This window comes from Aotus nancymaae, unplaced genomic scaffold (genome assembly GCF_030222135.1).
Source record: "Aotus nancymaae isolate 86718 unplaced genomic scaffold, 86718_ANA_hifiasm-v0.15.2.pri h1tg000155l, whole genome shotgun sequence".
Lineage (NCBI taxonomy): Eukaryota > Metazoa > Chordata > Mammalia > Primates > Aotidae > Aotus > Aotus nancymaae.
The window spans coordinates 1,762,035-1,784,400 of NW_026988570.1; the positions used below are offsets into that span (position 1 = coordinate 1,762,035).

The window sequence follows — 22,366 nt, forward strand, 5'->3', positions numbered from 1 at the left end:
ATTCTGATTTTCAGTATTCTCTGCCTTTTTAGGCTGCTTTCTTCCCTTGATTATATATTTATCCATCTGTCGTCTTTGTAATTACCAGGTTTCTAACTAGGTCTCTGAGCGGACGTCCAACTTTTTGATTCCCAGCGCCGAAAACTGAGCAATCCACTGCGCCGGCCAAGACAGCGGTGTTAAGATTGATGGTGCCTTTCTGCCCAGGAATCTCCGGACTCTGCACCAAGAACTGCCGCTTTAAGGCGCCAGCAAAACCGCCGCGCCGGCCACAAGAGTCGCACTGGCGACCCGTGGGGCTCCTCCGCTGGGAATCTCCTGGTCCGTGAGCTACAAATATTCGTCTGAAAGTGTGGCGTCCTCTCGTTCTCTGCGCTTTCACTGGGAGCTACGTGCCCGAGCTGCTAGTGATCAGCCATCTTGGATCTCTTGGATCACATTGTATCATACTACATTTTAATCTACTTATTTCATCAATTACTGAATTTATCTATTTCTTCCATGGTTCTGTCAATTTCTGTTTCATGTATTTTAATCTCTATAATGCTAAATATCTATTTAGAATTATTTTGTCTTCTTGATGAAATTATCCTTTAATCATCAAGAAATGATTTTATCCCTAGTAACACACTCCTTTTTTTTTTTTTTTTTTTTTTTTTGAGACAGAGTCTCACTCTGTTGTCCAGGCTAGAGTTAAGTGGTGCAATCTTGGCTCACTGCAACCTCCACCTCCTGGGCTCAAGTGATTCTCATGCCTCAGCCTCCCAAGTAGCTGGGATTACAGGTATGCACTACCACACCCAGATAATTTTTGTATTTTTAGTAGAGACAGGGTTTTGCCAGGTTGGTCAGGCTAGTCTCAAACTCCTAGGCTCAAGTGATGTGCCCACCTCGGTTTCCCAAAGTGCCGAAATTACAGGCGTGAGCCACTGTACCCAGCCCCTGGTAATACTCCTTGTTTTAAAGTTTGCTCTATTTGATATTAATATAGTACCTCCTATGCTCAGTAATTGCATGCTATACATTTTCCTGACCTTGTCTTTACATTCAAAGCATATAGAAGGCCCTGCTTATTTTTAACCCTCTATAACAATGTCTGCCTTTTAATTAGAATATTGGGGCCATTTATATTTAATGTAATTATTGATATTATTGGGTATAAGTCTATCATACTGCTATTTGTAGTCCTCCTTTGATTTTTATTTCTTCTAAGTCTTCTTTAGGATTAAGGTTTTCCTTTCTGCTTCAGTCTACCTTCTATATTACAATATATAGTCTTTGCCTACAACAGTCTGCCTTGGATTAATATTATACTACTTCATATATTATGTAAGAACCTCATAATAGCATAATTCCATTTACACTACAACCCATCTTTTACATTATTGTTACCATACATTTCACTTCTATATATGCCATAAACCCTAAATAATTGTAATTATTTTGCTTTAAACAGCCAATTGAATTCTAAAAAGCTTAGGACAAAAATGTAGTCTTACATATTTGCCTATATATTTAGCATTATCAGTGTTCTTCCTTACTTTAGATATGCATTTCCATTTACTTTCATTTTGTTTAACTTAAAGTACTTTCCTTAGCATTTCTAGTAGTATAGGTCTGCTGGTGACAAATTCTATTACTGAAAATGCTTTTATTTCATTTTAATACACACACACACACACACACACACACACACACACACACACACACACACAGCTGGATCCAGAGCTCTAGGTAGATTCTTTTTGCTTTCAGCAGCACTGTAAAGATATCTTTCTATTGTCCTTTAGCTCTACAGCTTCTAGTGAAAAGTGAACCATCATTCTACCATTATTTTCTTGTATCTAATGTTCTTTGTTCTCTTCTAACTTTTAAGATTTCTTCTTTACTTTTAGTTTTCAGCAATTATACTATGATGTGCTCCTATTTTTATATTTGTTTTTCATCCTATCCTGCTAGAATCTTGAATTTATGTGCTGCCATTATTGATAAAAATTTTAAAAATATTTGGCTAATCCTTTTTCTATGCTATTCTCTCTCTCATCTCCTTCTTAGACTCCAATTACATATATAGTAGAGTGTGTATTACTATCCCACAGGTCATGAGGGCTCTGATTATTTTATCAATAAATTTCAATCTGTGCTTTAATTCAAATGACTTCTATTAATCAGGTTCACTGACACTTTTCTCTCTTTGCCCAGAGTGTTGTTAATCCCATATACTTATTGTTGTTTTATTAATAGTATTGTATTTTTCAGTTCTAGAATTTCCATTTGGTTTCTTTTTTTATATTGTTCAAAGATCTCCTGAAATTTCCTCTCTTCATCCATTTTATCCATATGCTCCACCTACTCTTTAATAAACTTATATTTTTTAAAAGCCCTTGTCTGCTAATTTCAATATCTGGGAATTTGGGGGTCTTCTTTTCTTGATATTTCTCTTGACCATTGATTATGTGTTCCTATTTCTTCCCATGCTTGATAATATTTTACTGGACACTATAATGATACTGACTCTGAATCCTGTTGGCTTCCTTAAAGGGTGTTGACTTTTATTCTAGCATGCAGTTAAAACATTAGCAGGTAAACTTGAATTTATAGAGGCTTGATTTTATGTTTTGTCAGGAAGAATCTATTTTGACTTGCCTTTAGCCTCTTTTGGTTGTAGCTTCAGTCCTTAGACAATTCCTTTTCCTGGGACATAGTTTTACTTCTAAGGCATGGCCCTTCTGGGATTTCAATGAAAAGCCCACTGAGTTTACCACACCCCTTTAATTTGGCAGGATAGACTAAAAATTCTGACTCCTGTGTGTTGGGCAACAGTTGAATTCTCGTTTCAGCTCTTTAAAGCTTCCAGCTTAAAAACCCCTTGAGCTCTTGGCATCTTATTCACTCATGGATATTCCAGGCATCAGTCATAAATTTTTTTTTTTTTTTTGAGATGGAGTTTCACTCTTGTTACCTAGGCTGGAGTGCAATGGTGTGATTTCAGCTCATCACAACCTCTGCCTCCCAGGTTAAAGGGATTCTCCTGCCTCAGCCTCCCAAGTATCTGGGATTACAGGCATGCACCACCATGCCCAGATAATTTTATATTTTTAGTCGAGACAAGGTTTCTCCATGTTGGTCAGGCTAGTCTCAAACTCCCAACCTCAGATGATCCACCCTCAAAGTGCTGGGATTATAGGCATGAGCCACCACACCCAGCCCAGTCACAGATTTGAGTGGTATTCATACACATATTTTGAAGCTTCCCTCTCTGTGGCTTCTTTAGTTTTTGGATGTTCCACCTTTGTTTCCACTAATTTTGGCAGTCTCAAACTCCATTTCCTTTTTTTTTTTTTTTTTATAAGATGGAGTCACCCTCTGTCACCCAGGCTGGAGTGCCATCGCACTATCTTGGCTCACTGCAACCTCCACCTCCCGGGTTCAAGCAATTCTCCTGCTGCAGCCTCCTGAGTAGCTGGGATTACAGGTGCACACCACCAAGCTAGGCTAATTTTCAAATTTTTAGTAGAGACGGGGTTTCACCAAGTTAGTCAGGCTTGTCTCTTGACCTCAAGTAATCTGCCCACCTCGACCTTTCAAAGTGCTAGGATTACAGATGTGAGTTACCATGCATGCTCTCAAACTCCATTTTCTGACTCCTCAAAACAATACTGAGGTTTCATGAAATGAATTTATCATTAACCTAAGTGAAGGGAAAGGCTTTTTTCTAGCTGTGAGTTAAACTCCAGATGCAATAAAAAAATGGATTACTGAATTTGACTACATAAAAAAATTTTTTTTTTAATTTGCACAGCAAAAAGCATCATGAACAAAGTCAAAAACAAGCAACAAACTGGGAGAAAATTTTTGCAGTATGACAAAAGGGTGCAATTCTTAATGTAGAAAGTACTCTTAAAAATTGATGGCCCAAATACCAAAACCCTATGGAAAAATCGGAAAATAATGTGAACAGACAATACATTGAAAACATATTAAAATGACCCTGGTGCAGATGAAAAACTGTTCAAAGTTACTCACAATTAGAGTCACGTGAAGTTACCACTATCAAACTGGCAAAAATTATAAAGTATGATTCTATTGATGAGACTTTGAAGAAACAGACTTCACTCAGTGGAATGAAAACCGTACAAATCCTCTGGAGGAGAATTTGGCAATATCTAACAAAACTACAAATGTATTTACCTTTGGGCCTAACAACTATATTTCTGGAAACCTACCCTGAAGATATAACTCAAACAATACTAAAATTTATATAATAAGGTTATTCACTGTAATGTTGTTTGTAATGACCAAATGTTGGGAAGAAGGATTAAATACATAAGAGATGGGTGGAGTAAGGTACAGTGTATCTATAATGTAGATTCTTCTGTGGCTACAAAAAATGAATGAGGTAGATCTCTGTGTGTGAAAGAAATACAGGAAGGATAAGCCAGACATTAAAGATATATTGCCACCTACATGAGGTCTGTAGAAAAAAAAGGGAATAGATGGAAAGGGGGTGGCTGGAATCAGAAAAGAGTGGTAGCTCTCTGAGTACACTTTTGTGTATAGCATTGAGTGTTAGAAATTTAGTAATATTTCACATAGCTAAAAAGTGAATAACTAAAATCAACCAGGATATTGAGGAAACCCAAAGTAGAATGCAATTAGTTACAAATGAACCTAACTTGTTATAAAAAACAAAACCACACTGAAAGATAAAATGATTATTAAGCATTCTTTGGATTTTGAAAATGAATTGTGCAGGCCGAGCGTGGTGGCTCACACCTGTAATCCCAGCACTTTGGGAGGCTGAGGCAGGCAGATCACTTAGGTCAGGAGTTTGAGACCAGCCTGACCAACATGGTGAAATCCCATCTCTACTAAAAATACAAAAATTAGCCAGACATGGTACCTGTAATTCCAGCTACTTGGGAGGCTGAGGCAGGAGAATAGCTTTGGGTAGGCCTAGAAGCAGGGACACTTTTGTGTATAGCATTGAGTGTTAGAAATTTAGTAATATTTCACATAGCCAAAAAATGAATAACTAAAATCCATCAGGATATTGAGGAAACCTGAACCCTGGAGATGGAGGCTGCAGTGAGCTGAGATCATGCCGCTGCACTCCAGCTTGACTGACAGAGCAAGATTCATCTCAAAAAAAGAAAAAGAAAGAAAGAAGGAAAGAAAAATAAAGAGGGAAACAACACAAAACAAAACAAGGTCATTCCAGTGACCAGCCCCAGCAAAGCTAAGGCTCGGGAGCACTGTACTCCCAGGAGGTGGCCACAATTGGCCTTGGATTTCCCGCTTGTCCACTCCTCGGTCTCCTCAGCTATCCCTTCCTGAACCACCACGCATAGCTTGCTACGACATCATCCTTTCCCTCTCTCTGGAGTTTCAGTGTTTTAAGCCTTATCTCTCACTGAGCAATGGGAATATGGTCCCCCTGTACAGGACTTTCAAGCCCCAGTGAGCAGAGAGGGAGCCTCACTTTTGCACGAGGTGGCCTTTGCACAGGCAGCCATCAATGCTCTGAAGATACAAAGAGGGCCCCTCTATCAGGTCATCTTCTCAACTCAACTCAACCACAGGACTAAGAAGATACATCAAGCTCAATGCAAACTATGAACTTAGAATATCTGGTTACCAATATTACTTCCTGTCTTTGATGATCTGTCTCTGGAACAAAGCTCTTGATATTTCTGTGCCATGAGATTGTTGTAAAACATCTGCCATTCAGGCCACTGTATTGGTTTCTAAAAAGTTTACAAACGCAGAGTGGTTGCTATCACTCTCCGTTCCCTGTCCCTACCCTCAGAGTCTCAGAGCAGTACCAGCCAACCAGCACTGGATTTTCTCTGTCTGGATTCATCATCAATGGCTTTTCTGAGTTCTTCTAGATCTACCAGCCACCGCCTGACCAAAGCTATTAGATCAATATCCTTGATTGGTGGACATCCTATTGTCCTTTTCCCAGGCACTTGATAAATATGTGCCAACCAGTTGCCAACATACACGGCTTGCACTTTCAACAAAAGAGAACTAAGGTGAGACTCCAAACCCCAAGCAGGTGACCTGAGCAAAGACACCGTCAGTCTAAAACTACAACAAACAGAATAGGTAGCATCTGTTAGAAAGATAGGCTTTAGCAAAGTACTGTGGTTTATTATGTTTTAAATATCTAAGCTAAGAGCTTTAAAGTCACACACACACACACACACACACACACACAAGAGTAGTCAGGTTGCACACTGACCACAACAATAAAAACTGTGGGCGGCAGTTTTCTACACAGGAAGATCTAGAAAGTTATGTTTCTAATAATCTTTTTTCCAGCCTCCACCAATTCTCCATCCAAACCTCCAAATCTGAATAAGGAAAAATAACTTAGAGTAGTTGTTTCCAAAGAGTTACTGCCCCTGGATTTTGAGGGATTTTGAGGATCATTCATGGTGTTCATTTGCAAATGACTTGCCTTTTGCTTGGGACTCAGCCTTGCAGTGTGATGGAGGGCAACCTGTATCAGATTTTGAAAACTAGTCTTTCCCAGGTTATTCTTATAAACCCTGAAGTGGGGGGCACCACCAGTGTGGTGGGAGAATGCCGCAGGTGGTGAGAGACAAAACAGGAATCAGCCCTTGGAGAATTAGAACTATTTTAAGTCCATCTGCATTCTCATCCTTCCATTTCCCCAATTTCTGTTAGGCACATTTGAAAATAAACAGTCGGCTGGGTGTGGTGGCTCATGCCTATAATCCCAGCACTTTGGGAGGCCGAGGCAGGTGGATCACCTGAGGTCAGGAGTTCGAGACTAGCCTGGCCAACATGGTGAAACTCCGTCTCTACTGAAAATATAAAAATTAGCCAGGCGTAGTGGTAGGTGCCTATAATCCCAGCTACTTGGGAGGCTGAGGCAGGAGAATAGCTTGAACCCCGGAGGCAGAGGTTGCAGGGAGCTGAGATCATGCCATTGCACTCCAGCCTAGGGGACAAGAGTGAGACTTTGTCTCAAAAAAAAAGAAACAAAAAAAAAAAAAGAAAAGAAAAGAAACAGTCATTTGTTAAACAGATTGATTACTGAGAATCTATTTTTTTCTCCATAGTCTTATATCATAGAATGACAAAAGCCTACCAGAATGTTCCTGGATGACAAGCTATTGTTTACTGGTTTATTTTTTCTTACCACTAATGTGGAAATCATGCAGCAACTGTGATGGAGAGTTGTTTGCAACAAGATTTTGTAAAACTGGAGAGCAAGGCAGGCAAGGGAAGCTAGGAGGCTGGACTCCCGCTGTGGCCACCAACACATTGTAGGAAGGGGATTTCCTGGCTCCATTTTAAGTGAAATTCTGGCTACACCATTATCAAACAATAGCAAAGGCTTGCTCTTTCATGGTAACTCAGTGGTCTTCTCAACTCTCTGACTGTGAACTAGTAGCGCTTCGCACTTGCTCCAGGGTAGAGGGCAGATGGGCTTCCCATGTGCTTAGAAGGATTGACCAAGCATCTCTTAAGTAAAATGAGCTTTTGAAGAAAATTAAAGATCATTACTAAAAAGCTGAGAAGAAAAGCAGGGTTCTGAAACCCACCTGTGTTTTTGCCTTTTTAATTTAAAGATTCTGAACTAAATCACAGGGTTATTTTTAGAAGATCTCAGAATTCTAGATGAAATCACCCTCTCTTGGACAGTGTCCAAAGACTATTGCCCAGACTCCGTTTGGGTCAGATGTTCAAATTGCTAAACAGAATACGTCAAGATACTAATGCAGGTAGACATGAGCCAACATACAGCTAGCTGAGCAAAAAGCTGGGCCAAAAATACAAACTAAAATGCAGAAGTCTGTATTCTTTCCTCTAAGTTTGTAGGTTTTGCCTTAATTTAGCGTATATTTTATTTTGCCTTGGGCTAAAACCAGAGGTGGACTTATCTCAAGGCAAGAGCATATTTTCTAAATCTTTGTGGTCTTTCCGCCAGGCCCTAGAAAACTATCTGTGCTCAATGAATATTTATTTGAATTGACCATAAAGATGGTTACATGAATGGCAGTAACCAAGATATTTAACATAAGTGCAAGATTTATAATTTTTAGTGCTTTTAAAAATATATTTTATCTTAATACATCCTTTTAACAAGTTTGTATCATGACCTACTCTTGTTTTCCCAAATTATAGATACAAGAACCGAAGCTTGAGAGTGGTAAAAGCTAGTTTTGTGATTCTAAAACCCTTGTTCACCACCCCACATGCCTAACGTTTATTTTATGTTTGGGAAACATACTTATGTGTGTGTAAATGTTTTCTTCTCTTGAAATCAGAAAATACACACAGGAGAAAATGAACAATTTGGTCTCTGGCAAAGAAGAACTATGAGCAGAAAATACTTCGGAATATTTAAGAACTACCAGACAGCATCTAATATCATGCTGAAAATAAAATTAAAGGCAGACATTTTACAGTAGACCTATTTTCTAATACGGATTGAACATCCCAAATCCAAAAATACAAAATCTGAAAGGCTTCAAAATCTGAAAGTTTTTGAGCACTGACATGATGCTCAAAGAAAATGTTCATTAGAGCATTTTGGATTTCAGATTTTCAGATGTGAGATGCTCACAAGTATAATGCAGATACTCCAAAGTCAGAAAAAATCTGCAATTGGAAACACTTCTTGTCCAAAGTGTTTAACCTGTATTAATAAAATAAAAATATGCAGGGTAGGGGAATGGGAAAAATAAAATGAAAATATGAAAAGCAGATGATAGACTCCTAAACCCTAACAGTAAAAACTTAGAAAGTTGGAGAAATAAAGTGTTAGTGGAGAAATGTGGATTCTAATACCATGCTGGAAAAGTAAAATTTGGTTCAACATTTATAAAGAATAATTTTGTAGTATGTAAAGTCTAAAAGCCATACAGTTAAGGATATTCATTATGACATTGTCCATATAACGAAAAACCTAGAAGCATCAGAACCTTGTACAATCATGTTCTTATTGACATAGAAAGATAGCCACATTATATTATTAAATGGAAATATTGGTTGAAAAATATTATAATTCCTCTTTATATTTTGCTCTAAAAATGTGTATATCAATGCCAACACTTTTGAATAGTTTTTTGTTTGTTTGTTTTAGATGCCATATTAGTTATCAATTGTGGTGTAAAAAAACTATTCGCAAATTTAGCATCTTAAAACAAAAAATATGATCATCTCACACAGTCTATGAAGGTTAGGAACCTGGGCATATCTTGGTTGCATGGTTGGCTCAGATTCTCTCATGAGATTCTCTCACGGTTGGCTCAGATTCTCTCATGAGTTGTTGACTATCTGTCCCAGATTTGCAGTCTCTGAAGCTTTGGTTAGGGCTACAGGAAACACTTCCAAGTGCATTCATATTGCTTTTAGCAAGAAGTTTCAGTTCTTTGCAACATGGGCTGCTCATGACATGGCTTCCCCAGAAAGAGTGATGGGAGAGACAGAAAGTGGGGTGGGGGGGAAGAGAGAGAGAGAGAGAGAAAGAGAGAGAGAGTCTGAGTGAGACTAAGGCACAAGCCACAGTGCCTTTTATAAGACAATTTCAACTTCAGGCCAATTTTGATATAATGTGGGCAGTCTATTAGGGTGTGACTATAGGAGGCAGGGATCATTGAAAGCTGTCTTGGAGCTTGGCTCTCGTAGCCCATCCTAATCATCCTTAATGATTCACATTCCTCTAAAAACATACAGCTTCCAAGGCCCACAAAAGTTTCACCTCATTATGGCATCAGCTCACAGTCCAAAATCCCCTCATCTAAATTCAGTCTAGATGCAAATAAGGCTCCTCGGGTGTTATTCCTTAAGTACAGATCCTCTCCATTTGAAGGTTGTTAACTAAGGAGACAAGTTGTCCTCTAATATACAATGGTGGGACAGGACAGGATAACTGCTATGTATACTCTTACTCCAAAAGGAGGAAAATGGGAAAAATGCAGGAATCAGTGGTCCATATAAATTCTGACATCCAGCTGAGCAAACATTGGAAGTTCCTTGATAAGGGCACAGTCCTATGCATACCCAGGTAGTTCGATTCTCTGTGACCCTTGGCTCCACCATCTGGGTTCTTGCTTCTTCCTCTGAGGCATCCTGACTTTTCATGAAAGGTAGCACTTGTTTGTAGCTGGGTGGTTTTTTTTCCTCCACTTGTTCCCTGATTATAGAAGCTTAGTGACTCTATTCATTTTGTATTGTCTCTGTACCTTTCAGCACAAGCCGAAAGATCTTTGGCTGATAAAATTCTTTTAAAAACTTTGTGCATTTCCCGTGAATCTTTGAGGAGGTTTATTCCATTAGACAAAGGCCACACCCACAATTCTCTTTGACATAGGCCCTTGGGGGTGTTGAGAAGGCTGACGGAGGATGCCCTCAAGCTTCCTAGAAGCTTTATTGTGTAATTAAGAGTCTGAAAGACATACTTATAATCTCAGAAGGCCTTTTGCATGACTCAAGACTTACTTATTTTTTTTGAGACAGAATCTCGCTCTGTCGCACCATCTCAGCTCACTGCAACTTCTGCCTCCCAGGTTCAAGATTCTCCTGCCTCAGCCTCTCAAGCAGTTGGGACTACAGGTGTCAGCCACTATACCCGGCTAATTTTTTTGGCATTTTTAGTAGAGACGGGGTTTCACCGTGTTGGCCAGGATGGTCTCAATCTCTTGACCTTGTGATCTGCCCACCTGAGCCTCCCAAAGTGCTGGGATTACAGGCGTGAGCCACTGCACCCAGCAAGACTTGCCTTTAATCTTTTACAGTTCTTAAAGAATTGTACAATCATGTCCTGGGCTTTATCCTTAGATTACACATTTCTGGGAACATCCTGGATTATATTTTTGCTCTGAAGCCATTTCAATTTTAGCATTGTCTGCTGCTGCTGTGGTTAAACTGTGTCCTCCAAAAGGACATGTTGAAGTACTAACCCCTGGTACCTGTGAATGTGACCTTATTGGGAAATAGGGTCTTTGCAGAGGTAATCAAGTTAAAATGAGGTAATCAGGGTGGGTCCTGATCCAATATGACTAGTGCCCTGATAAACAGAAGAGACAGCAGAGACATATGGGGAGATATCATGGGCATGTCGCATGATGACAGAGGGGGAGACTGGAGAGATGTGGCTGCAAACCAAAGATTGCCAGCAGCAACCAGAAGCCAGGAAGGGCAAGGAAGGACTCTACCCAGGGTCTCAGAGGGAGCATGGCTCTGCTGCCTCCATGATTTCAGACTTCTGGCTTCCAGAGCTGTGAGAAAATAAATCTCTGTTATTTTAAGCCACCTAGTCTGTGGTGCTTTGTCACAACGGCCCTAATAAATGAACACATTGACCAAATGGAGAGCTTGTGGATCTTCAAAACCATATTGAGTGCCAGGTCCTTCATGCTAAAAGCTCTTTCCTTGAGGTTCTCTCTTTCTTCTTGCACATCACTATAAGCTGCAATAAGAAGGCAGGCGCATCTTCAACTTGCAGGATGGACATCTCCTTCACTGGATCATTTCATTGATTGGGTACATTTTCGACTTTCCACATAACTTCAAGGCAACAGTGTTGCTACAGCTCTGCCACTACGTAACAAGGATCCTCTTCCTTCATTTTCCAATAATTTTACCTCACTTTCCCACAAGTGCTCACCTACAGTTTAAGACCATAAAGGTTTCTGGTAATACTTTCTTCAAGCCATTTTAGGCTTCCACTAGGATTCTTCTCAAAGCTCACTGCACAGTTGCAAAGCCACACCCCCACTGAGGCTTTTGTTATGTCAGCACCCAACTTTTGGTTACCCAAATCTGGATTAGGTATCTGTTGCTGTGTAACAATCTGCCCCAAACCTAGTGGATTAAAACACCAAGCATTCATTATGCACACAGTTTCCAAAGTCTGGGAATCCAGAAGCTGCTTGATGATGTGGTTCTGGCTCAGGGACTCTCATGAGGTTGCAGCGAGTGTTGACTGTCCCACACTTGCAGTCTGTGAAGCTGTGACTGGGGCTGCAGGTTATGCTTCCAAGGTTACCCATGTGGTTGTGGGCAGGAAGCTTCAGTTCCTTGCCACCTGGGCCTCCCCATAGGGCATGTTTGTGACATGGTTTTGCCCAGAGTTATTAGAGATAGGGAAAGAGAGAGAGTGCAATAGAGTGACCAAGATGGAAGTCATAATGTTTTTTATCTGGAAGAAACATGCCATTATTTCTGCTGTATGTCACACAGATCAACTCTGGTACAGCATGGGAGAAAACACTCAAGGGTGCAAATATAAGGAGGAGGGATTCTTGGGGGGGTCCATCTTGGAAGACAAAATGTATTCTGCACACACAGGCTCATGATTATGGGGTCATCATTTTGCTTTTCTGGTTAATGCTTTTGATAAGATTAATATTACCAACGGGTAGAGGCTGGATTGTGTATCTAAATTCAAACATTGATGTCCCAACTCCTAGTACGTCAGGATGTGATGATATTTAGAGATGGGAGTCTTGAGAGAGGACCTAATGCGATACGACAGTATTCTTAGAAGAAGAAGGGCGCCGGGGGTGTGGGTGCATGGATGGATGGCCGTGAGACGCAGCAAGGGGGTAGCCACTGCAAGCCAAGGAGAGACGCTCCAAGAAAACCAACCCCTCGGGAAACCTGATCTTGAACTTCCAGCCCCAGAACTGTAAGAAAATAAATTTCTGTTGTTTAAGGCACTCAGTCTGTGGCATTTTGTCATGGCAGCCCCAGCTAACTAATATAACAACCTTTTGAGAGATATCTGAAAATATCTTGCTTTTGCCAACACACATTTACTCATCGTTTACTTTTGAAAATCTTTTAAAATATCATTTTTGTTTTGATATGTATAGTTACATATCAATGCATATAATTAGATTTGTTTCTATACACAGTGTGTAATCTAATCTAATCTGAGAGTCTGTGCTTTTACTAGGAGGATTGAAATCTCTTTCATTTCATATTAAAGTCCATTTTAAATCTAATCCCCCACTTTCCAGAGGTGGGAGCTGGAGGGATTTATGGCTCTCTAGGATGAAAATGTATCAAAAGCTGCCTCTCCACTGCTTATTGTGGACTGACTTAAGGGATCATATTGTAATGGAAATGTTGTTTTCAAAGAATTACCAGATCAACTTAGTTCAAGATCAAAGCATTAATCTTTTGGGGCCAGAGAGAGGGGTCTTGAATTGAGCCAAATTAGAAGAGACAAAGGGGATATCACAATTAATGGGAAACAGATTTAGGGAAGCAATCCTAGAGAAATTCTCAAACCAAGGAGCAATTCACAGTGGGAACTTTTTGACCAGCTCTCCCGGCCTCGGTGTGGGTTCACTTAAAGGAGCTGCACTGGAGTGTCTTTGAGTCTCCTAAGAACATGCTTTCTGATTTGTTCTTTGCTCTGCTCTGATTACACAAACTTCTGGACACTTGTTTATCTTCATTGCTTTGTCTGCTGCAGTGATTTGGAAAACAAGCATTCTGTGTTCAGTAGTTAGGTTAGCTTTCAATTTAATAAAACATATCTATTTCTCTAGTAACTAGGGAAACATAACCTACGTTTCTCTAATTACTAAAGTCAGAACAAAACAAGGTCTTTTGCTTACCCTGTAATTAAAGTAAGAAATTCAGCATGTTTTTACTTTGTCTTTCATCTTACCTTAAAAAACAGTATAGGCTATTACAGAACCAGTTTATCAAGTTTTAAAAAAAAATAATTTTTTTTCCAAAAAAATATTTTTAGCTTCCATATTTAATTTTAAGACTTAAAAAATTTTTTTTTTTGAGACAGGGTCTCTCTCTGTTGCCCATGCTGGAGTGCAGAGGTGCAATCTCAGCTCACTGCAACCACTACCTCCCAGGCTCAAGTGATTTTCCTGCCTCAGACTCCTGAGTAGCTGGGACTACTCAGCTACTTTTTTTGAATTTTTTATAGAGATGGGGTTTTGCCATATTTTCCAGGCTGGTCTCAAACTTCTGAGCTCAAGCAATCTGCCTGCCCTGGCCTCCCAAAGTGCTGAAATTGCAGGCATGAGCCGCCGTGCCCAGGCAATTTTGTCACTATTTTTTGAAAACACATAGTATTGACTTCACAGGGACCACCAATCCTTTTATATCTTGACTTCCTTATTTTTGAGTTATTCATTTTGATTCTGTGTCCTATGGGGTAAGTTTTAAAATAATTTTTTAAGGAAGTCTGTATTAGTGAAATTGCTTCTGATTCTTAGATATCTAAAAATATATTTCCATAGCCTGTACTCAGGGATTAAATTTGGCTTGTAATATTATGCTTAGATAACGAAGATTCCTCTTTAGAGGAATACTTATTACTCCATTTGGAGCTAGTGAATGACAGCAGGTAGCCTAATTTTTTCTCTTTTTGAGTAAACTATTATTTTCTGTCTTGTTGCTCACATACGGTTCTCTTTATTCTAGATTTTTCATCTATGTCCAAGCATAAGCATTTTTTTCCATTAGCATAGGATTTTTTTTACATAAAGGAAATTCTTTTTATACTATGTTTGTGATTATTATTTCTGCTCCTTTTGTTCCAGCACTTCCAGAAATATTTGTTATCCATAGGTTAGATTTCTACCACTTCACGCTGACTCTATGTTCTTCTCTTGCCATGTCATTTTCAGCCTTTTCTTCTACAGTCTTAGAAAACAGTTCCCAGATTGCATTGTTAATTCTGCTTCTACTGCAACTGCAGCATTTTTCCTTTTGGATATATCCATCTCCTATTTTGGCTGGCTCCATGTTTGATATGTGGAGGATACGTGGAATGATTTAAACCCACCTGAATGTGTTCTTGGGGTCTGGTGGAGCCTCACCTCAGATCTATGCCTGGGGGATAAACTGATTTACACAATTCCTACCCTGGCTTCCTGCAGGTTCTCATCCAGTGTAGCTGCGTTCCACAAAGGTAGATCTTGGCAGCTTTCTGCTTCCAGGGGCACTTCTGTTTCCAGAGCATTTCCTAAGAGAATATCCATCCCTATGTACCATTCATCCTCTTCCCTTTTACCCCTGCTGTGTTGTACTTGGAGACGTGACCTTGAAGTTGATATAAAAAGGGGTGAATTGGAGGGGGAGAGTTGCAGGAACCCAATTCTGGCCTTCTTGGAACCTAATTCTCATGCAGAAGGAGAGAAGCAATCTGGACTCTGGTTACAGCAGCCCTGAACCCCTGGCCTGTACAGAGAGTGGGAGGAGTAAAGCCTTCTCCAGAGATCCCATTGGCTATTCTGTGCTGGATCAGAAGATGAAATAGATATTGCTAGGGTGGATGGTGATCCTTCAAACCAACCCCACTGGCACTGAACTTAGTGGAAATTCCCTCTATATTTCTATCAATGCTGACATAAGGTTTTATGCTTTTGCAGAGCTTCATGGGGATTTTAATAGGAGATAGAAGGCATCTTAGACCAACCCAATGTTAATTTTTATGTATGCCTGATGCAGTTCCCCTCCCTGCCTTAGAGAACAATGTACTCTTCATAGATATAAAACAATTATTTTTTAATTTCGATAAGGGCTGAAAATTATACCACTCATCCACTCCCATGGCAGCCACATGATGCTTACAGGTGGAATTCTACAAGACGACCTAAGGGCGGTTAAACAGGAACATGCTGGCCTCTGCAGCAAGCAAAACTATCATGCAAAATGGCCTGTAGGAGCTCTAGTCACTTCCAGAAGCTTGTCATTAAGCTGACTCATCTTCTACTAAATTTAACAGATAGTTCACCAGCAAGGATAACCCTTAAACACATGTCAAAAAGAAAAATATAACACAGTTTATCTTTACCTTATAATAAATTCTGGCCACCAAACTCCACTAAAGAAACTGTTCATGAAATTTCACTGCTTTCAACAGAAAGGCGAGATTATAGACTGTGTCCGTGTTAAATGCCAGGAAACTGTAGGAAAAGCACAGTGACCGTCATTATTATTTTGGCCTTACCAAAGAATTTCATTTGAAAGAAATAGAGTGGGTTTGTTTTTTCAAAAACATTTTTTTCTATAGAATAGTGTCAATATACATAATCTCCCCATGCCATCTCTCACTGACTGTATTCATAATTGTTTTCAGTAATTTTCTGATAAATGCTTAGCTCAAGTTTATTCTAAGTGGTTGTCCTGTGTCATTGTATAGAGATTGCTTGGTTACCTAATTTTTCCACTTACTATTGTATTATAAGTAGTGTTCAATATTTTACATAGTCTTTCTTAATTAATAGCTATACAATTTCTATGAAGTATAACTCAGCCATTATATAATTCATGTATAACTCAACCGTTATACAATTCTTTTTTTTTTTTTTCAGACAGTATCTCACTCTGTTCCCCAAGCTGGACTATAGTGGTATGATCTCAGCTTACTACCACCTCTACCTCCTAGGTTCAAGCAATTCTCCTGCCTCAGCCTCCCAAGAAGTGGGGATTACAGGCGTGAGCCACCATGCCTGGCTAATTTTTGTATTTTTAGTAGAGACGGGGTTTTGCCATGTTGGCCAGGCTGGTCTTGAACTCCTGACCTCGAGTGATCTGCCCGCCTTGGTCTCCCAAAGTGCTGAGATTACAGGCATGAGCCATTGTGCCCAGTCCCCACCATACAATTCTGTCAAGTGAGACTATGATAACCACTCCTGGGTATTTATTATAATTATTATAACTGGATATTAATAATCAAATATATCTGTCACAAAGTATTTGTCAATGAATATTTATTAAATATATTATATATCAGGAATTTGTCTCATTATTTGCTGTGAATTATTCAATTTTCTCAATAATTCTAGAATACTATAATTATCCAATGTAAAGTTCAGGAAACTGAGGCTCAGCAAGATTTGGTAACTTGCTCAAGGTCACACAGGCAGAACTCAGTCAAGCTCAGATTTTGTTAAGGAACATCAGTATTTAAAGCAAGAGGCACCCCGGAGGGAAGTGAGAGGGCTGCAGGCAAGCACAGGGGAGGGTGTACCACAGAGATGGTGGCTTTCTTCAGCAGGCAGCAATTCCTATCTTTCCCATTTGGCAAATGAGAAAACTGAGGCACAGAGGAGTTAAGAGATGTAAGCACAGACTCAAAACAAGCAAGTTCTCCTTAAAAGCTTGTCAGCTTTTCATCATGAAACTCTGTATTTTATGCTGACTTTCTGGCCCCACCATGAACCTTTAGATAGCACAGACAATCAGGGGAAGGGTTAATTCACACTTAGGGTTTCCCATAGCGCGGCCGCCTCTTGCCCTCCCCTTTCCCCACTTCCTGAGGAAATATGTTATTATAAGACCCAAGTAACTTAAATTCACATTAACTAAAAATAAAAAACCCAAGTGGCTGTTGTTGCTTAATCAGAAGGCATGAGAGAAACGTTAAGAAGCAACTGATGTAGTGCTTTTGAGAATGCCAAGTGCTGAATTAATAATCACCCTCCATTTAGACAGGAAAAGGGGGAGGTATTTACATACCAATTACCAGGAAATTTAAATGATGTCAATGTTTATTCTGCATCTGGGCTTTAAGAAGGTTGGGTTTCTGCCTCGGTCTATTTAATAAAAGATATAAAGAACTTCCATATATTATTATTGAAAAGTATGTTTTAGTCATCCAGGGGCCATTATTGGAAAGTAGCTTTCCTGGAATGCAGATGGTAGAACATGTTTGTCAAAACGAGGTTGTGAACTGCACGTGCCGCAGGAAGGGGCTCTCACCCACTCACTGAGTCACGTGAGTCACATGTCACATAGCTCCAGGAACCCGCCCACTGCAGAAGAGTGTGCAAACTCTCTTTAAAAACAGGAACATCACTAAAGGCAATCTCCTTGTAACTGTGTATTTTACAAGAAGATCCAAATGACTCTATTTTTTTTTTTTTTTTTTTGAAACGGAGTTTCGCTCTTGTTACCCAGGCTGGAGTGCAATGGCGCGATCTCGGCTCACCACAACCTCTGCCTCCTGGGTTCAGGCAATTCTCCTGCCTCAGCCTCCCGAGTAGCTGGACTCTATTTTTAAATAAAGTTTACATTAAAATATATATCATTAGTCATCAGGGAAATGCAAATGGAAACCACGGTGAGGTGGCCTTATACATCCACCAGAATGACTAAAATTAAATACACTGACATGAAGTGTTGCCGGGGATCTGGAGAAAGCAGAACTCTCATGCTTGCTGATGGGAGTGTAAAATGGTAAAATCACTTTGCAAAAAGTTGTCACAGTTTCTTATAAGACTAAACGCACACATACCCTATGATCTAGCAGTTCCACTCCTACTATTTGCCTAAGAGAAATAAAAACATATATTCACCAGAAGGTTTATATAAGAATGCTCATAGCAGTTCTACTCACAGAAGTGAAAAATTGCAAACATCCCAGGTGTCTATTCATCAGTAAGAGAATGGAAAACAAATTCTACTATATCCATAAAGTAAAATACTGCAATAATGAAAAGGAACAAGCTAATCCACACAACAACATGGGTGAATGTCAGAAAGTATTATGCCAAGTTCACGAGGGAGCTACAAAAGAGTACATACTGCATGGTTCCATTTATGTGACGTTCTAGTGCAGAAAAAACTCATCTGTAGTGGGAAAATATCAGAACAGTGGCTGTATCTGGGTGGTAAGATTGACCAAGAAGGGACCTGAAAGAACTTTCTGGAGTGATGGTCCATATCTTAATATGAGTTTGGTTACATAGGTATATGCATTTGTCAAAACTCAGTGAATGTACACTTAAGATTTATGCACTTTATTGTATGTAATTTCTACATAAGAAGAAAAAGAATTTAAATATGTAACACTAAAGATGCTCATGCTAAATTATTTAGAAACATGCTGATGTCTACAGTTTACTTTGAAATGGATCAAAAAGAGAAGATGAATAGATGAGTGAGTTCCATACATGAATCCATAGATGTGATAGTGAGAGGTCAGGTACCGTAATAGGTTAATATAACCTCCATGGTTTGTACTTAAATGCTTCCTATAAAATTATTTCAACTTTGCTGAATATTTGTAAATTTTACAGCATAATGTAGAAAAACATCTTGGGTGCAAGGCAAAATCTTGACTTTGCTGGACACCTACCACCACCTCCTAAAGGTCCACAGGCTGATGAGAACAGGAAGGGCCCCAGTGGCAGGCCTCCATGTGGTAGGGAATAAGGCAGCCCTTACAGGGACAAGCCAAGGCTGAATGGGGCTGTCTGCAGAGCCAGGTACAGCCTCCTCTCAGAGTCACTTCCTTCCAGGGCTCTTCCCCCTGCCATGCTCCATCTGCCTTATCTGGTCCCATGGAAGCTTTTCAGTACCCTGACTGACTCCTCCCAGGCCCAAATGAGGGGTAGTTACTGATGGACAAATGGGTGCCCATTGGAGGGATTTGAGGGTACTAGTAAGTTCTCAACCCATCTTTCCTCAGGTCCCCACCTGCTCAAGAGTACTTTTCTCGGGGCTGTCACTATGTCTACCATCCTACTGCTCTAGGAGTGCAGACTCCTTGAAGGCAGAGCCCCTAGTAACTGCTGATCACCAATGTGTTAAGAAGTGCCCAGTACACAGTGAGTGCTGAAAACACATTGATGACAAAGGCTTCTTTCACATAAAAGTCAGAGTGAGTAAAGTTTTGGGATTTAAGTGGATAAATACAGAGACTGAATCAGTAAAACCTAGATGTGTGGGAGAGAGATGTATACTGTTTTGGAGGTCAATAATTGAGACAAAAATAAATGGACTGGAACTTTCCAAATATTTACAATTGGAATACTGCCTTTGGCACATCTCAACTCTGTCCTGGAAAATGTGCTAGGAATATAGATTTGCATATGGGTGAGAGTGTGTCATGCTTCCAAAATGATGGAAACAAGCTCTGCTCTGCTATCTGAAAAAGAAATGAAAAGGTAGATGATTTGCAGCCAGTTGGGGAACAAGTTTCTTGCAAGGATGAAACTGATTCTGGTGGGGAGTTGTACTATTCTTTCAATTCCTTAATATATTGGACAATTTTCAAACTAATACATTGGGAGAAAAGCTATCCATACTATACACTTCCCACTCAGAGCTAGAAATATTAGGAAGACCCACTAACTCTAGAGTGTGAGGACAAATGGAGACATTAAAACTAAGAGAGAGTCCAGTGAAACAGTCCTAACATGTAGGAGCTTGTGTTTTTAAGCTTTAAGATGGACCACAGGTCCTGAGCAGCAATAAAAAAAGAAAATAAAAAAGATAGATTACAGATATCTCAATTTTACTTCATCCCAATGGCTATAAAAAAATCACAGACCAACATTTACTGTGTTTTCCTTGTGTTTAATCAGGATTGTGAGATTATATTTTCTAATGAACAGTTTCCTCAGAAACTAGTTCAATACTTTTGGATTTGGGGGACCAATAATCTCATTCCATATTTTGTATTTTAATAGAAAAATAATTAGACCTAAAAACTGAAGAAAGAGAGAGATCCAAGATGGCTGATCACTAGCAGCTCGGGCTCCCAGTGAAAGTGCAGAGAATGAGAGGACACCACACTTTCAGATGAATTTTTGTTGCTCACAGACCAAGAGACTCCCAGCAGAGGAGCTCCACGTGTCGCCAGGGCGACTCTTGTGGCTGGCGCGGCGGTTTTGTTGGCGCCTCAGCGCGGCAGTTCTTGGTGCAGAGTCCGGAGATTCCCAGGCAGAAAAGCACCATCAATCTTAACACTGCTGTTTTGGCCGGCACAGTGGATTGCTCAGATTTTGGCGCTGGAAATCAACAAGTTGGACATCCGCTCAGAGACCTAGTTAGAAAGTCAGTAATTACAAAGACGACAGAGGGATAAATATATAATGAAGGGAAGAAACCAGCCTAAAAAGGCAGAGAATACTCAAAATCAGAATGCCTCTCCCTCTACAGGGGATCGCAGTTCCTCATCAGCAACGGAACAAGGCTTAATGGAGAACGAGTGTGTTCCATTATCAGAAGCAGGTTTCAAAAGGTGGGTGATAAGAAACTTCTGTGAATTAAAAGAAATTGTTCTAACCCAATGCAAAGAAACTAAGAACCTTGAAAAAAGGTTTGACGAAATGTTAACGAGAATGGACAATTTAGAGAGGAATATAAGTGAATTGATGGAGCTGAAAAACACAACACGAGAACTTCGCGAAGTATGCACAAGTTTAAACAGTCGAATTGATCAAGCAGAAGAAAGGATATCAGATGTCAAGGACCAGCTTAGTGAAGTGAAATGAGAAGACAAGATTGGAGAAAAAAGGATAAAAAGGAATGAGCAAAGTCTCCAGGAAATATGGGACTATGTGAAAAGACCTAATTTACATTTGATAGGTGTAACTGAATGTGACGAAGAGAATGAATCCAGGTTGGAAAATACTCTTCAGGATATCATTCAGGAAAATTTTCCCAACCTAGCAAGGCAGGGTAATAGCCAACTCCAGGTAATACAGAGAACACCACAAAGATATTCTTCAAGAAGGCCAACCCCAAGGCACATAATTGCCAGATTTATTAGGGTTGAAATGAAGGAGAAAATACTAAGGGCAGCCAGAGAGAAAGGTCAGGTTACCCATAAAGGGAAACCTATCAGACTTACAGCAGATCTCTCAGCAGAAATCCTACAAGCTAGAAAAGAGTGGGGACCAATATTTAACATCCTTAAAGAAAAGAACTTTCAACCCAGAATTTCATATCCAGCCAAACTAAGCTTTACAAGTGAAGGAAAAATTAAATCTTTTGCGAACAAACAAGTACTTAGTGATTTCACCACCACTAGGCCTGCTTTACAAGAGCTTCTGAAAGAAGCACTGTACATATAAAGGAACAACCAATATTACCCTTTCCAAAAATATATCAAAAAGCAAAGCGCATCAACACAATGAAAAATTTACACCAACTAATGGGCAAAACAGCCAGCTAGCATCAAATGCCAGTATTAAACTTATATATATTCTAATTGGATAAAAAGCCAAAACCCATCGGTATGCTGCATCCAGACCCATCTCACATGCAATGATACACAAAGACTCAAAACAAGGAGAAGGAGGAAGATTTACCAATCAAACAGAGAGTAAAAATAAACAAATAAATAAAAAGCAGGAGATGCAATTCTCGCCTCTGATAAAATAGACTTTAAAGCAACAAAGATCAAAAGAGGCAAAGAAGGACATTACATAATGGCAAAAGGATCAATGGAACAAGAAGAGCTAACGATGTTATAGATCAACGAGACAGAAAATTAACAAGGACATCCAGGACTTGAACTCAGACCCAGAACAAATAAACTTAATAAACATTTATAGAACTCTCCACTTCAAATACACAAAACATACATTACCACCTCACACCTATTCCA

The 22,366-nt window shown here is 39.6% G+C and overlaps 1 protein-coding gene across 1 annotated transcript in view; it reads right to left on the bottom strand.

The window, feature by feature from the left end:
- ACOXL (acyl-CoA oxidase like) overlaps positions 1-22,366 on the bottom strand; it is a 208,185-nt gene that overhangs the window by 100,305 nt on the left and 85,514 nt on the right. Inside the window, 1 exon segment of the mRNA XM_064371646.1 lies at positions 15,818-15,929. Within this exon segment, the coding sequence (XP_064227716.1) occupies positions 15,818-15,929 (112 nt within the window).